Source organism: Saimiri boliviensis, chromosome 1 (assembly GCF_048565385.1).
Source record: "Saimiri boliviensis isolate mSaiBol1 chromosome 1, mSaiBol1.pri, whole genome shotgun sequence".
NCBI classification, from domain to species: domain Eukaryota; kingdom Metazoa; phylum Chordata; class Mammalia; order Primates; family Cebidae; genus Saimiri; species Saimiri boliviensis.
The window spans coordinates 177,751,484-177,768,829 of NC_133449.1; the positions used below are offsets into that span (position 1 = coordinate 177,751,484).

General features: G+C 34.8%; 1 protein-coding gene across 5 annotated transcripts in view; it reads left to right on the forward strand.

Annotated features, from left to right (window-relative positions):
• Positions 1-17,346, forward strand: part of KIF3A (kinesin family member 3A) — a 61,177-nt gene that overhangs the window by 30,933 nt on the left and 12,898 nt on the right. For 3 of the 5 annotated variants that reach the window (XM_074381567.1, XM_074381568.1, XM_074381570.1), the window contains 7 exons: positions 4,174-4,330; positions 4,724-4,904; positions 5,118-5,228; positions 5,580-5,705; positions 7,748-7,801; positions 8,164-8,232; positions 9,128-9,252. In XM_074381567.1, the coding sequence (XP_074237668.1) occupies positions 4,174-4,330; positions 4,724-4,904; positions 5,118-5,228; positions 5,580-5,705; positions 7,748-7,801; positions 8,164-8,232; positions 9,128-9,252 (823 nt within the window). Of the gene's footprint in view, positions 1-1,308; positions 1,318-4,173; positions 4,331-4,723; positions 4,905-5,117; positions 5,229-5,579; positions 5,706-7,747; positions 7,802-8,163; positions 8,233-9,127; positions 9,253-11,853; positions 15,522-17,346 lie in introns of those variants that run through there. The other 2 variants (XM_003920604.4, XM_010338872.3) reach the window with 2 other exon arrangements.

Here is a 17,346-nt window from a genome sequence, read left to right on the forward strand (position 1 = left end):
AGCATTATCTATATACTTACCCTTCCAAACTAATGACAAAGATAATTGCTTATTTTTCTTATGCTTTTAGCTTTCTAGATTAATTCCAAGGATATTAGAAATCTTTTTCTTTATTGACAATTTGTAGGCAAGTTACCAAAACAATTCATTTCGAAGGATAATTTGTAAAATGCTTGAAATTGCATTAGAAACCACATAGAGGTATTACTTTGTATAATAAAGTGTGAAATACGAGAAAATATTTGCAATTTAATTTTCTGTTTTAAAACTTAAAGAATAGTTATATGAAAGTATGTTATGAAATGGGTTGTACTTTGTTCAGTTCAAGAAGTTTTAATTCCTGTTAGCATACCTAGTACATAAAGTTTTTTGTTGTAATGTGCGTGTGTTGGTGCAGTGGAGAGGTGGTTGTCCCAGCATGCGGTTAGCTGTGTGTAACTTGTGTGTACCCTCCCTTTTAAAAATCTGAATAGCCTTTTTTGAAGGTGTTTCTTGCTTAAATCATCAATTGGCACTGACTTACATAGAATCATTGTTACAATTACCCTTAACCATCTGCTAATAGAAGGAATGTAAGTTTGTTATTATACAGGTGTACTTCATTTTATGTAGTAATTCTTTTTTTCTGAAAAGGGGAAAAAAAGCCCATAAATCTAGTTGGGAAATCAGATGTATTGAAAGAACTTACTATCTTTAAAAATTCTTCATTAGACTTTCCTGTTAATCAAATAATCAGTGGAAATTACTGTAATCTAATTTATCTGTTTGGTTCAGATTTTTTTGTTAGATTTTCTTAAAGTGAGGCATGCCTATAATAGATCCATATACCAAAAGAAATATTGAATTGGGATGTTTTTGCTAGGGACAGTGTGAATTTTGTCACTTTAAACTTACCAGTTGTTAAAATTGTCTTAATTTTCTGTTCTGCCCTTTTAGATGACTTCCCAGGTCTTAGCAGGTTCCTAATTTCATGTCTGCTGTTAGCATAATTACATGGTGTTGAACCGTGACCTTTGCAGGACTTGGGGAATCAGTGTGAGCTCTTGAGATTGACTTGAGTTATAATCTAAGACTAAGTTAATTTTATTATTCTTGCTTAAGTTACATTTCTCATTGTGTTAAATATGCTTTCCTTTTATATGGGCTCTATTTCAGTTTTGATAATGATTTGATTCACTTCTACACTTAAATGAATGCTATTACATATTTTTCTTTGTTTTACCAAAGAAATAATGTTTTCCATTTTTTCTCCTCATCTCTGTGCATATGCTTCCTGTCTGCGATTTGCTTACTACTTCTTATTGCAAGATCAAGCAGGTTGGTGTGATTGATTTGCACTCCACATGGTATAATTATTTATCCTATAAATAACTTCATTTAAATATATAAAATTTTAAAACTTTAATAATTTTTTTTACCAGGTAAGTATCTTTTGTATTTTGAAAAATCTTTCAACTTCAGCTTTTAAAAAAAACTTATTTTTTTTTTCTAAATTCTTAAAGACCCATTAAGCCAAATTTTGGAAATACAACTGTAAACTACTTCACATTCAAACATTTTTCTCCTTTTTTTTTTTTTTAAAGCCAAGAATTGAATGCCTGGTTACCTATACTGTGGATGCTTATATAATAAAAATGAAATTAATTCAATTAGGTCTTTCCTAAAGTTCTTCCCCTTTAACTTACTCTGGCCAGTTCACCTTCACAGTGTTGGTTAGAGCACATGAGAAAGGGCAATAAAAATGTTACTAGTTACATCTGGCTTAATTAAATACTCTTATGGGATTAACTTTTAAAAATAATTATTTGCCTTAAATTTTGTGCTGGATTTTATCATGCATTATTAGAAAAAGATTTCGTTTTTGTTTGATTGATTTGTCTAGTAAGGTTTTTTTTTTTAAAAAAGTCTTTTAAAAAATACAGTAAAGTGACTTTTAGTGGTGTCACATTTTAAAATGCCTGGTTAGGAGAGTTAGCACATACTCACATTTAGCTTAAAATACTATTTTGGAAGAAATACAATGGTTTGTCAGAGTGATTCTCGCTAAAGTAATACCTTAACTAAATATTAGGCTTTTGAAACTAACCCGGGCTCTATATCTTTGATCATCTTCGTGAAAGTGTTACAAGAGCACAGTAAGGCTTTTGCCGCTAAAGTATCAGTTTGGAAACATTCCAGAATGGTTTTGAATTACTAATGTAATGTATTAATTCATCAACAGTTATGTGTCTTTGTATTTCAACATATAAAATCTTTTTATTAAGAAAATCTTTTTATTTTACTGCCTCTTAATGGGTTTTGAAACTTTTTAACTATTAACAAAACAATTAGAACCCTCGAAGCTTGTATATATTAATGTTCGTATGTTGATTAGATCATTTCCTCTATACTATTAGCATCAGTGTCTTCATGCATTTATTATTTTTGTCTCAACATATTTCCCATTTTGTCTTTAAATATTTGTAATTCTGAGTGGAAAGGAAGTTAACTTTTTAAAATGCATATACTTACTATATACCTGAAATGATACTTTTCTCCTTCAGATTTCTAAGACATAGTATAACTGATGGGAAATACTTTGAGAATAGGAGTTAAATTCTTTTTAAGTTATTTTTTAACAGCTAATTCAAAAGATTCGATACAGATGACTGTGCCAAACAAGCCAATAAAATCAGTCTACCTCCTGACTTTTGGAATGCAATGAATCACACCACACCAAAGCATGAATTTGGATCAGTGCTATTATTTACTCTTTTATTTCATTTGTCTCATGTCTTAGGTTTGCTTTGGACTTACAGTTCTATAGAAACGATGTATTTTAAACCCTTGAGTTTTTTACATAATTTTGTTCTAAAGAGTTAAAGCCTATTAATGATTCTTCATCTCATGGTTCCTGAAGGAATATACTCAGTTATGTATCTCCATCATAATTATTTTTCAGTTCTTTTTCCTCGTTAGGTGGTAAGGGGTTAGCTTTTGGGTGGAGACATTAACAATTTGTAAACTCTTATGATTTACACTCTTCTGTAGTTCTTTGGGAAGGAAGTTAAGAATGACAGAAAGCTTCCAAGAGAGCCTCAGACCAATTCTATGAAAAGTTTTATTAGTTTTCTGAAGGAATGCATGTTTCTAAGAAACTGTATCACCAGAAATGAATTGTCTTAGATTCAGTTTAATAACAAGTTTAATAAGCTAGTTTTATTTTCTCTCATTTGGATTTTTTTATTTTGAAATTTATTAACAAAACTTTCATTGAGCACCTATTATATGTATATAAAATACTTTAGACATTATTAGCTTTATTAGACATGATTAGCTTTATTAGACATATCATCCAAAATAATTGGAAGCCATATTCCAGCTTTATTATTCGATAGTATTTCTACCTATATTTGACAATTGGCATGTTTACTCTGACTTAGGGAGCCTTCAGGTCCTGAGTTTGACATAATAGCAAGCTATTTTAGTTGTTTCTTTAGTGTATAATGATAGATCATGACAGCTCAGCAACTGTGAAATGCTTGGTTAATTACCATGCATGTAACTGTTGCATAATTACATAGTATATAATTTTTTCCTTCAAAAGTATGCTGTGAAATAAAATACTTTAATGTTATTAAACAAAAATTTTAGAAAAAACTCTGAAAAATGTATTAAAACTACTTGATATAAATTCTGCCAGTTATTTTTATCTGTGCATTTTATACCTATATATGACTTTTATGCACTTATGTGAACTTGGGGAGGGTATTTTAAGGAATTGCTGAATTTTATACTTGGTTATTGGGAAAAAGTAACTGAAGAATTATGTTGTGTTTTTTTAACCTGTATTTGTTATCTGGGGACATAATTTTTTTTTTTAAATTTGGCTTACCTCTTAATTTTTCTTTTTCTATTTTTTTAGTTCATCTGTTTTGCTTTTCTTTCACTTACATTTGTTCTTAGTTACCATTGCACAGTTGGACAACAGTTTGAATTTAGTAACGAGTTAAAGTTCTATGAACATAATAAATGGAAGTGCATGATATTATTGGTTTGATTTCCTTATAATATTGATAATTGTTTTTGTATTATTGAGGAGTGTAGGCATTTCTATATTGAAGAAGGTAATTTACATAGGTCTGAAACATTGACTCATTTTAGTTATTTGTTGCAATTAAATGATTCAAATAGGTAAAAAGAAAGTCTCCCCAGATAAGATGATTGAAATGCAAGCAAAAATTGATGAGGAGAGAAAAGCACTTGAAACAAAGCTTGACATGGAAGAAGAAGAAAGAAACAAGGCTAGAGCTGAATTAGAGAAACGGGAAAAAGATCTTCTTAAAGCCCAGTGAGTATTACTGCATCGAGATGAATTCATGATTTAAATTTCTATTTTTTCATAGGACATATAAATAGGAAAATTGAATAGTAATTAAAAGCTTGATTTTGTCTCCAGTGTAGCTATTTTTCGGTAAAGGGTCCATTGTATATAGTGTATTTCTAAAAACTAGATCTGTCTTAATTATTTCCATGTGATAGTAAAACATATTAATGAATTAGAATGAGTCACAGATTAAATTAGAAATTGTTACTGCACTGCGGTATAATGTGGTAGAGATGTTACATAATTATATTTCTATTTTGAAATTGTATATCCAAATTTTTGTTAAATTTTGGGAAATGATATTAGTAGAATAATAGATGATCAGTGAATATAGAGTATTTTCATTCTAATCAATAGACAAGAACATCAGTCTTTGCTGGAAAAATTGTCCGCCCTGGAAAAGAAGGTAATTGTTGGTGGGGTTGATTTGTTGGCCAAAGCTGAGGAACAAGAGAAACTTCTTGAAGAATCTAACATGGAACTGGAAGAAAGGAGGAAAAGAGCAGAGCAACTTCGCAGAGAACTTGAGGAAAAAGAGGTAATGAGACTTTCTGTTTTTAGTTTGATATTTTGCCTGAGAGATCTAACTTTTCTAGTGGAAAGTTGTCTATCATTACACTGAAATTTTAAAACGTATTTATGGATTGCTTTGAAGGATAAGAGTTACTAAACATTTATATCATTTGTTAAATAATTAGATATTTGAATTTACAGATAAAATTATTCTGAAGTTTACTAATTTTTTTCATAGCAAGAACGTTTGGATATTGAAGAAAAATATACCAGTTTGCAAGAGGAAGCACAGGGGAAGACCAAGAAATTAAAGAAAGTGTGGACTATGCTGATGGCTGCAAAGTCAGAGGTTGGTTCTTTTAGAAATTATCTACTAATGAATGCGGTTCTGAATTTTTTAAAAAGGAGCTCTTTGATTAAGAATTCATAAGCAATCATAGTCTGAACTTATAATTTAAAAGAAAAAAGATATTTCTCCTTTAAGTGCAATTTTTAATTTTAATCTGTTAGGCTAAATTGTTCTTTCCAACCTTAACAAATAGTGTAGAATAGATGCTGATAGTGTCACGCTGTTTATCGTTTTTATAAAAGAACTAGGTAAGCTCTCACAAGGCCTCTTAGACTATGTCCTATGTGAAATGGAGCTGTTTTGTAGTTAAAGTCTTGTTTGTTCATAATCTTTTTACGGATTTTCTGGTAGATGGCTGATCTCCAACAAGAACATCAGAGGGAAATTGAGGGCCTACTCGAGAACATTCGGCAACTTAGCCGGGAGCTTCGACTTCAGATGCTTATTATTGATAACTTTATACCTCGGGATTATCAGGTAAAAAGGAAGTTCTCTGACCCAGATATTAGTCACTTGCCTGGGATTAAGGAACAGGAATTATAATTTCTAATTTAATTGATGGTAAATACTTAATATTTCAGTTATTGAATGTACAATTTTCTTGAACATATGCTATCACATTTCACTTCAGTTGTTAATTTTTCGTAATACATAATCTCTAAGTAGGTAAGGATCTAAATGAGAATTTTTCAGCCTTTCAGACAAACTCAGATTCATATACATGCAATCAGAATCAAGGTGTAGGTTCCATTCCTTCATTTAGCACCCATTATCATACAAGTAGAATAAATGGAACCTTTATGCTACCTTTTCCTCCCTGCTGTGGTTGTGGATTCTTTGTGTGTGTGTGTGTATGTGGTAGAATATTAATAACATGAAATTTACCATTTTAGCGATTTTAAGTGTGCAGTTCAATGGCATTTAGTACATTCACATTGTTTTGCAACCCTCATTATGATTCATCTCCAGAATTTTTCATATTAGTATAATTTTAAAATCTCAGCCTCTATTTTTTTTGTAACCCAGAATTTGTCTTTCCATTACATTTTGGTAAACTTTAACATTGTGATTTTTTTTGGGGCGGCGGGGGTGGGGACAGAGTCTCATTCTTTTGCCAGGCTGGAGTGCAGTGGTGCAATCTCAGCTCACTGCAACCTCCGCCTCCTGGGTTTAAGCAATTCTCATGCCTCAGCCTCCTGAGTAGCTGGGATTACAGGCATGCACCACCATACCTGGCTAATTTCTGACTATTTAATAGAGATGGGGTTTAGCCACATTGGTCAGGCTGGTCTCAAATTCCTGAGCTCAGGTGATCTGTCCCTTTTGGCCTGCCAAAGTGCTATGTTACAGACATGAACCACCGTTCCTGTCCAATTTTTAAAAAATTTGTTTTGAATCTCAATACAGATTTAAGAAATTTGTCTGAGGCCAGGCACAGTGGCTCAGGCCTGTAATCCTAGCACTTTGGGAGGCTGAGTCAGGTGGATCACCTGAGGTCAGCAGTTCAAGACCAGCCTGGCCAACATGGTGAAAACCCATTCTACTAAAAATACAAAAAAAAAAAAATTAGCTGAGCACCTGTATAGGTGGGCACCTGTAATCCCAGCTACTCAGGAGGCTGAGGCAGGAGAATCACTTGAACCTGGGAGGTAGAAGTTGCGGTGAGCTGAGATCGCTCCATTGCACTCCATCCTGGGCAACAGAGCAAAACTCCATCTTAAAAAAAAAAAAGTAAAGAAGTCTTAGGTGTTTTTTTGTTTTTTGTTTTTTTTAATCTTAGGTACACGGAATTAATGTGGGGTTTATGGTACATTCTTCTTATGGGTCCTTGGATGGCCTGCTTTTCATTTAGTTATTTTTTATTGAAATCAGCCAAAACAAAAGCTAGGACTTAATGATGACCTACTTTTTTTTTTTTTTTTTTTTTTTAGTTATTTTGAAACAGAATTTCGCTCTTGTTGCCCAGGCTGGAGTGCAGTGGTGTGATCTTGGCTCACTGCAGCCTCTGCCTCCTGGATTCAAGCAGTTCTCCTGCCTCAGCCTCCCAAGTAGCTGGGATTACAGGCATATGCCACCAGGCCTGGCTAATTTTGTATTTTTAGAAGAGATGGGGTTTCACCATGTTGATCAGGCTCATCTCAAACTCCTGACCTCAGGTGATCCACCCACCTCAGCCTCCCAAAGTGTTAGGATTATAGGCATGAGCCACCACACCTAGCCCAGTAATAACCTACTTCTAACCAGTTTCCCTTCCTTATTTCATTCCTTTGCCTCTTCCAACCCTGGGTAACCATTACCTTGATACCCGAGTTTCTCATTCTGTTGTTTTTTCATTTTCAGTTTTATTGTATCTCCATGCATTCCTAAGAAATACATATTTTAGAATTTATAAAAAGGTTATCATATCAGTATATAATGTTTTGAGACTTAACTTTTATTAATGTTAAGATTTTAGTTTTATGACTTCAATATTTTAAATGTCATTAAATATTAAAAATAAGCTTTCATTCTTTTAAAAGGAAATGATTGAAAACTATGTCCATTGGAATGAAGACATAGGAGAATGGCAGCTAGTGAGTATTACCTCCATCCTTTCATGTGATACTTAAAGAGTACTTCCTATGGGATAGAAATTTTGCTGGCTACAGTGGGGAGGAAGGTGGTCCAGTGGATGAATCAGATGAGAATCCAGTAGGGCAGATAAGATGTTTTTTAAATTAAACATAATTAATTATAACACACAGATCATGGTCTGGGTGAAAATGATCAGGGTCAGGGGCTGTGTGGGACTGAGTGACCTCTGAGACCCTTTCTGCCCCAACATTCAAATGATGTTTTACTAGTGTAATATTAGGATATCTCAGTTATTTGCTTAACTCACAGTATTGATTACTAATTAAGATGTTTCTCTCTTTCCCCCTTTTCTTTTTTTGAGAAATGTGTTGCCTACACAGGAAATAACATGAGGAAGCAAACCCCAGTACCTGATAAAAAGGAGAAAGATGTAAGAGTACTTTTTAAAAAAACACAAAACTATAGTTGTTTCTTTATGGGAATGTGAGTCATTAAATTGTATTATCAACCTTATGTCTGTTAATCTGCTTTCCTGAAAAATGGCCTTATCTTTTGGGAATAAAGGCTCTAGGATGAGGTGATAGTTAGGACAATTCTGCCTACCATCAGTCTTGATGTCAGGCTTATTCGCACCGTAAGAGTAGCATGGAGTCACTCTTTGGAGTCCTCATTTCACCACCACTCTGGGTCATAGAGTTATGGGTAGAGATTAGAATGTGTCTTTCTACCTCTTCAAAGCTAATTCTAGTCTTGGATCAACAAGAAGAGGGAGCAGCTTTAAAAAAAAAAAAATAGCAGGCTGGGCATGGTGGCTCACGCCTGTAATCCCAACACTTTGGGAGGCCTAGGTGAGTGGATCACGAGGTCAAGATATTGAGACTATCCTGGCCAATATGGTGAAACTCCATCTCTATCAAAAATACAACAGTTAGCTGGGTGTTGTGGCGCATGCCTGTAATTCCAACTACTTAGGAGGCTGAGGCAGGAGAATCGCTTGAACCCAGGAGGCAGAGGTTGCAGTGAGCCGAGAGCATGCCACCACACTCCAGCCTCAGCCTGAGTGACAGAGCAAGACTCTGTCTCAAAAAAAAAAAAAAGCCAGCAACAGTTTTTATGTCCAAGGAAATTTGTAGTGTGTCAGGGCTTCTTACCTCAGCAACCTTTGGTGAGTAGATACTGGGATTAGAAGATGATATCATTAGACATTTCTTTGGTTTTATCATCTGTGGTTTTTTTCCTAGGAGTTTACTTGGTATTTTAAATCTTCCCTCAAATCTGATTTAACTCTCCCGTAAGAGTGCTTTGTGTTTATTTCTTTTACTTAGCCTTTTGAAGTGGACCTTTCTCACGTGTATCTTGCCTATACTGAGGAGAGTCTCCGTCAGTCTTTGATGAAACTAGAAAGACCACGAACTTCAAAGGGGAAAGCAAGGCCAAAGACAGGGAGAAGGTAAGGACTATCCTTGAATCTCATAAAATGAAGGCATTGAGGTATTCTAATTAAATACATATATAATAAATTAAAATTTATTTAGTTAACATGATACATATTTTGGCTGATTTATTAAAAATCAAATTCCTGGTGGGGCACAGTGGCTCACGCTTGTAATCCCAACACTTTGGGAGGCCAAGGCAGGTGGATCATGAGGTTAGGAGTTTAAGACCAGCCTGGCTAACATGGTGAAACCCTGTCTCTACTAAAAATACAAAAATTAGCCAGGCATGGTGGTGTACGCCTGTAATCCCAGCTATTCAGGAGGCAGGAGAATCGCTTGAACCCAGGAATCAGAGGTTGCAGAGAGCTGAGATTGCATCTCTGCACTCCAGCCTAGGCGACAAAGTATGACTTGGTCTCAAAAAAAAAAAAAAAAAAAAAAAAAAAAAAGTCAAATTTCTTGTGTATTAGAATTTGAGTAAATAAAATCTGGCCAAAAAATTAAGGTCTTCCAACTTCTTAGGCTCCTGCGTAATAGAATTTATTTTTATTTCACTCTATTAATTTTAAATGTATAATGAATTTAATTCCTTAATTCTTAGACTAACTCTTCTTATGAAATGCTAATTAATTTGCCTGTTTGGTCTCCCAAGGTATTGTATTCAGCTGGTTAGTTTTTCTGTCACAGTGCCCCAAGAACCTTGATTTCCTCAGTCACCAGCTAAGGAAAACTTCTCTGGACATTTGCCCCTCTCCTTTGGGTACTGGTTTTGACTGTTGGGTAGTCTGCATGTATCATCACATAAGCTCAGGGAAATCAGGATGTGGGAGTCCTGGGCTGGAGCTTATTTTTTTTCTCTCCCTTTCCTGCATCAAGGACTGTTCAGTTTATTTAAGCTGATTTTGAGACTCTGGGGCTCCTGAAATGCAGAAAATAAGTTGCTTTTTTCCATACTTTGAGTGCATGGACTTTGAAGTTACATGTGGGATTAAATTGTATGGTTTTGATATTTTTATGCTACATAATCTGATAGACCTGACTTAACACTTACAAATTTGGGATGGTTGAACTCAGAGTTGGGCAGTCAGTTGCATATTAAAAATGTACAAATTTTTACATTCTTTAGCATTAGGTGAGGAGTTAAAAACTTCTATCCCAACACATGCCATGCATATTATACTAATGAATGAAGTAAATCAGTTCTAAGAAACATGAGTCCCTTTAGATGTATTGTTTACTTTTCCACTTTTAATAAAATGACAATGCAAGTGTGATGACAAATGGTGAGACATTTGGCCTCAGTGTAGGAGAAAAATTGGCAGTGGTGGGGACTGGGGCAAACTGTAGAGCAGTTGTGTCTAAAGTGAGTGGCTGCTATTCTCTTCCTAGTTATCTATGGAAATAGAGGGTTCATTGTTTCTGATTCTTCTCTCTCTCTCTCTCTCTTTTTTTTTTTTTTTTTTTTTTTTTTTTTTTTTTTTTTTGAGATGGAGTCTTGCTCTGTTGCCCAGGGTGGAGTGCAGTGGTGTGATCTCTGCTCACTGCAACCTTCACCCCCTGGGATTAAGCAGTTCTCCTGCCTCAGCCTCCTGAGTAGCTGGGATTAGCACTTGCCAACACACCCGGCTGATTTTTGTATTTTTAGTAGATCTGGGGTTTTGCCATGTTGGCCAGGCTGGTCTTGAGCCCCTGACCTCAGGTGATCTGCCCACTTCAGCCTCCCAAAGTGCTAGGATTACAGGTATGAGCCACTGTGCCCAGCCTGGATCTTCTCTTTTCTAAGGAGAAGCCGGAAATTGGAATTATTTAGTTGAGATCTCTTAATTTTAGTTACTTTTTTTTTTTTAACTGTATGGACCTAAAGCAAATGAGTAAGATATTTGAATACATTTTTCAGAACACCCATTTTAAGATGGCATTTTTTTAGTTTAACATAAAAAAAAGTGTGGCTCAACATTGTATGAGCCAAACTCACCATCTCTGTGTACTAGAATTGGCCTGCTGTAACCATGGAAACCCTAAGAAAATGATAGCCATAAACATGGACAAATATATGCATTAAATGGTTTATTGATGTTATATTACATTATATGATATGTTCAATGTGATGTTCCTCATTAGAAACACATGTTAGATGGGCTGGGCAAAATTGCAATAAATATGATACATTAATATAGCATTTCCATAAGTCCCTACATAAGCATTTGTGAGGTGTTGCCTGAGATGATTTGTTTCTGATTTCCTCTGAATCCACTTGCACCTTTTGAGTACCTCAGAAGAGGTAATCAGGGGGTTCAAATCTGGCAAACATGCAGCTCACTTGGCCTGGCCACATGACCTAGTCCAGTCTTGGAAGTTATCACCTGTCATATCCCTCACTACTCTGACATGGTAGGATGGGCTACCATCCTCTTGCACTTACTCTTAAGTCAGCTTCCTGTAGCCTGAAAAGGTGAGCATTAATTGAACACTTGCTATGGTCAAACATGTCAAATATTGGCTTGTTTCCAGACTCTATACAGGCCACCCCACATTTTCTACTATATAATGTAAAGTGTTTGCATTTCAGTCTTTTAGGAAAGCATTCATGCTTGCTTTTTTTCTTTTCCAAACAGAAAACGTTCTGCAAAGCCTGAAACTGTAATTGACTCTTTACTGCAGTAAATGTTACAGACTTAAAGTCACAATAAAAATTAGTGGTATTCTCCATGCCTGGACAAAATCTTTAATTAAAACACTGAAGACTTCTCTTATCATTTTAATTAATGGAAGCTGTAGATCAATGAATAAGACCGGAGATAGTAATTTGCCTAATAACTTTTAGTCTACATATATTAATGTAACATATTAAAATTGTACAACTGGTGATTGTTCAAATTGTCATACTACTACTCCTCAATTGTACTATGCAGGGAAGTTGGGGGAGCAGTTCATACTATAGAGAGCTACAGTTTAGATGTGTGTGTAAATTGGTTAGCTGAACTACTGTATATTTAGATAACTAGAATTTCAAAATAGAAACGGTGTCCTCTTTTGCACATAGAAGCAGATCAGATTGTCCTGTGTTGCGCTGTTATATATGAATGTTTGAACTGCACATCTAAGAAATGACTCCGTTCTAACACTAACCCACCCAGCCTGTTTAAACACATTCTAATTTTCTGACATTTGTTGCATTTTAAGTATGAGATGACTGATCTTACTAATATTCTGTAGAAGATTTTATAATTCAACAATCCTTACGAGTATACCTATCTTTTAAAAAGTTGAAAATGTTTCATCTGGAACTTTCCTAACTTTTTTCTTGCCAGTTTGAGTTCAAATCAAATACACCTTATGTTCTGGTTTCATATTCTCTTGAAACATTGAATTGTACCTAAATATAAAGGATCTACTGTTGCAGAAAATTAAAAAGCTAAATACCGGTCAGTTATCTTTGCCTGCATGTATACTTTTAAAAATTCGCTTTGAAGTGTAACTTATGGATGCTTTCCTTTGAATTCTAAATTTTGGTGGGAATTACTTTATATCTCCCAGTTGTGAAAGTTCTCCATTTTCCAAAAAATACAGCTAAGCAAGAAAAATATCTTTTAAGTACTTAGCCTTTAAAACACTTTTTATTTTGTTTTTGTATTTTAAAAATAAAATATTCTTTTCTGAATTTCTTCTACTGAGTAATCCAATTAGACCATATTCCTCTACAAATAAAAATTATGTTCATTTCATAGTAAAGTTATAATAGAATTATTTTTTCTGTTGTTAGCTGTTTATGAAATTTTTATTTTTATTTTTTTTAAAGTTAGGCTACTCCTGGCCAGGCATGGTGGATCACTTGAGGTCAGGAGTTTGAGACCAGGCTGGCCAACATGGTGAAACCCCCTTTCTACTACATATACAATAATTAGCTAGGTGTGGTGACACGAGCCTGTGATCCTAGCTACTGGGGAGGCTGAGGCAGGAGAACTGCTTGAACCTGGGAGGCGGAGGTTGCAGTGAGCCGATGGTGCCGCTGTGCTCCAGCCTGGACAACAGAGTGAGACTCCATCCCAAAAATTAAAATAAAGTTATGCTCCTCCTAAACCAATTGATACATGTTTTGTGGTTTTCAAAATTATGTAATTAGCCCTGAAACACATTGTTTGAAAATATTTTGAGACTTTATAAGTTAGTATTTATTAAATATTATTTTAATAAGTTTTGTTACATCCTAGTTTAAATTACAAAGCTGTGTATAGAGTAGGGGTGAGTGAAGGTGGAGTACTGGTGAGGTGGTGATTAAAATGTATCCATAAATTTAAAGTCCGTTCCATAATTGGAATACTGAATGTCCTGTGTGTGGTCAACATTTTCTAGGTGATTAGAATTGCATTTCACTGAAAGCATTTCTTTGTGGTATGTAAGAGAGTTAGAAGTTTACTACTTAACTCTGTGGGGCATTGTTTAGGTACTGTGAAGAGTTGAGGTAAGTATGTGTCTTGTAAAAGCTTGTGTGATCAGAATATTTTGGTAATTATGAAATGTTTTTGATGATGCACATTTAACTGTTAGTAATTTCTCTACAGAAATCTTAATTTTACCAGTTGAAAAAAAAAAAGCAGTGCTTCTTTTTAAAAGTTCACGTTTCTAACCTTTTATAATTCAGCTAACAGGAAAGGAGTAACTTTTAAATCAAGCTTTAAAACATGGAAATTTAAGCCAGTATGTTAGATATTTTTTCATCCCACCCTACCGTGATAACAAAAAGAAATCTATAAAAAGTCAAAATAAAAAGCCCATCTATAAAAAATCAGTTGCGTTCCTAAAGCAGGCTACTATAGCAGGGGTGTTTTTTTGTTTGTTTGGAGACGGAGTCTCACTCTATTACCCAGGTTGGAGTGCAGTGGGATGATCTCGGCTCACTGCAGCCTCTGCCTCTTCAGCCTTCTGAGTTGCTGGAACTAGCTGTATGCCACCACACCTGGCTAATTTTTGTATATTTGTGTAGAGACGAGGTTTTGCCATGTTACCCAGGCTGGTCTCGAACTTGTAGAGCTCAAGTGATCCACCTGTCTCAGCCACCCAAAGTGCTGGGATTACAGGCATGATTATAGGCCTGAGACACAATACCCGGCCTACTATAGCAGTTTTTTGTTGTTTTTTTTTTTAAAGCATTATGTTAAAACTGATTATACCAGATGGACATTAAATACCCATCTCGAAAATACCAAAATGTGATATTCAAGCCTGGCCTGAATATCCATATGAAAATATGGGACACTGACTTTAGAGCGATTCATTTAGCTCCAGTCACAGCAGTTCTGCAGTTTCTTCACATCTACTGTGTCTTTGTCCACAGATGAAATATTTTGTAACTTCAGTGTTAATTTTGTGAAAGGATATAGATGAACACACTTGCTCATTATTTGAAATAAATATGCAGATTTTAAATGAGTGGCACATATATGTAAATTGGTTATTGAATGAGTATTCTCTTTTCCCTTTAATTTGAAGAGTCATATTTATTTATTAAAAGGAGCCTTGGTAGCTTTATTGGTTTACAGTATCTTCTTTAATAATCCTTACAATTACATATACTAACAGTTAGGATGTTAAAATTATCATAGTATTTCCTATTTGTGTTTAGATTCTTATAAAGCATGAGATGAGTAATCAAAGGGAGGGTTGTATCTCCGTGTTTGCCTCATGAATAGAATTCATTTGACAAGCCATTTCATTTCCTTTCTCGAGAAAGGAATTTTTTTTTTTTCAGCAAAAATTTAAGGTTATGTTGTGGGAGGGGGTGGTGCTACTTCATCTGTAACATATTTTTAAACTATAATTAGGTTTTTGGGTTGTTTTTTGTTTTGTTTCAGTTTCTTTTTAGTCTGTTTTTAATATCCTTCCCCTTAACTCTTAAGGAAAGTCCTCCTCTTTCCTACAGGGCTGTGAATTAAGGAATGGGTAGCGTTTACATTTAAGTATGCCAGTGTCTGCCCAATTTCCTGATGTATACATTTGTTTTCTTTTTAATTCTTTGTTCTCAAAAATACTAGCAGAAAAAATAGATGTTTCTAGTGCCTTTTAACTTATACTGTAGTCTGACTAAATAATGAATAACTTCAGTAGCATTACTATAATACTGTATACTGGCCAAAATTACACATTGTACAGTTTGTTGCATCAATTACAAAAGCCACGCTTTCATTGTATTTTATGTATAAATTGTATTTGTTCAAGTTGTATATATTGATATTGTATGTATACATGCAGCATGGTTAAATAAGAATAAAAATCTTTTACCTAATGCCTGTAGTAGTGGTCTGCTGCTTTTCTCAACTATCTTTGTGTTTACTTCCACCCTGATATGAACAAGCAGGTTCTTTGTGCTTGGCATCTCAATTTAGTGTGGTTAAGAGAGGCCTGTGTAATTTCACACCCAGAAATTCTTAATGTGGATCTTTTAAGCAGAAATCATGAAGCAAATCTTGGAGAGGTGTTATTTATTTAAACTTTAGGTTTGGGGGTACATGTGAAGGTTTGTTACATAGGTAAACACATGTCATGCAGGTTTGTTGTTCGTATTATTTCATATCACCCAGGTATTAAGTCCAGTACCCAATAGTTATCTTTTCTGCCTGTCTCCCTCTTCCCACCTTCCCCCATCAAGTAGATCCCAGTGTCTGTTGTTTCCTTCTTCATGTTCATAAGTTCTTAACATTTAGCTCTCATTTATAAGTGACAACATGGAGTATTTAGTTTAGTTCCTCTCCCCCAATTCCAGCTTACATATTCCTGTATTAGTTTGCTCAGGGTAATAGCTTCCAGCTCTATCCATGTTCCTACAAAAGACATGATCTCATTCTTTTTTATGGTTGCATAATATTCCATTGTATATATGTACCACATTTTCTTTATCCAGTCTGTCATTGATGGACATTTAGGTTGATTCCATGGAGAAACGTTTTAATTTTATTTATTTATTTAGAGAGAGAGTTTTGCTCTTGTTGTCCAGGGTGGAGTGCAGTGGCACGATCTCAGCTCACCGCAACCATCACCTCCTGGATTCAAGCGATTTTCCTGCCTCAGGCTTCTGAGTAGCTGGGATTACAGGCATGCACCACCATACCCAGCTAATTTTGTATTTTTGGTAGAGATGGGATTTCGCCATGTTGTTCAGGCTGATCTAGAACTCCTGACTTCAGGTGATCCACCTGCCTTGTCCTCCCAAAGTGCTGGGATTACAGGTGTGAGCCACCGCGCCCAGCTGGAGAAACGTTTTTAAATGTGCTGCTTCTCATTGATAAAATGTATTTTTCACCAAAAATACTTTTATCTGAGTTTTGTTATCATTTCATTAGGTGTTTGAGAACAGAAACCAATTCTCAGGTCATAACTTAAGTATGCATGTAGAATGTATTCCATGAAAAGTACTGTTGCTTAGTGATAACAGTGCCATGATCTCATTTAGATTCTCTTCAGAAGCTTGTAGTATCTCCAAGACAATACCATTACCTGGGTTATTGTCAATCATATGTTCTTTTGACAATCATTGATTACCAGGCACTGTGATTGGCAGGCTTAAGAAATTCAAATTAGAAAATGGGAAATTTTAATTTGCCAACAAGTTTCAAAGGACCTTTAAAATTTTTATTTTTTAATTGACACTTAATAAGGTGTATTATGAAGTACATTGTGGTATTTTGATGCATGCAATATGTAACGATCAGATCAGGGTAATCAACATATATATCTTCTCAGACATTATTTCCTATGTTGTGAACACTCAATATTTTCTAGCTATTTGAAAATATCGTTTACTATAGTCATTCTGCAGTGCTATAAAAATACTAGACCTTCTATCTAGCTGTAATTTTGTGTCTCAAATGACTTTCTTTTTAAAGACAGGGTTTTGCTCTATTCCCCAGACTTGAGTGTGTGGTGTGTTCATAGCTTCACAAAGTTCAATTACTTGAACTCCTGGGCTCAAAAAATCCTTCTTCCTCAGCCTCCTGAGTAACTAGGACTACAGGTGCATGCCTCCACACCTGGCTAATTTTTTATTGTATTTTATTTTGAGACAGAGTCTTGCTCTGTCGCCCAGGCTAGAGTGCAGTGGTGTGATCTCAGCT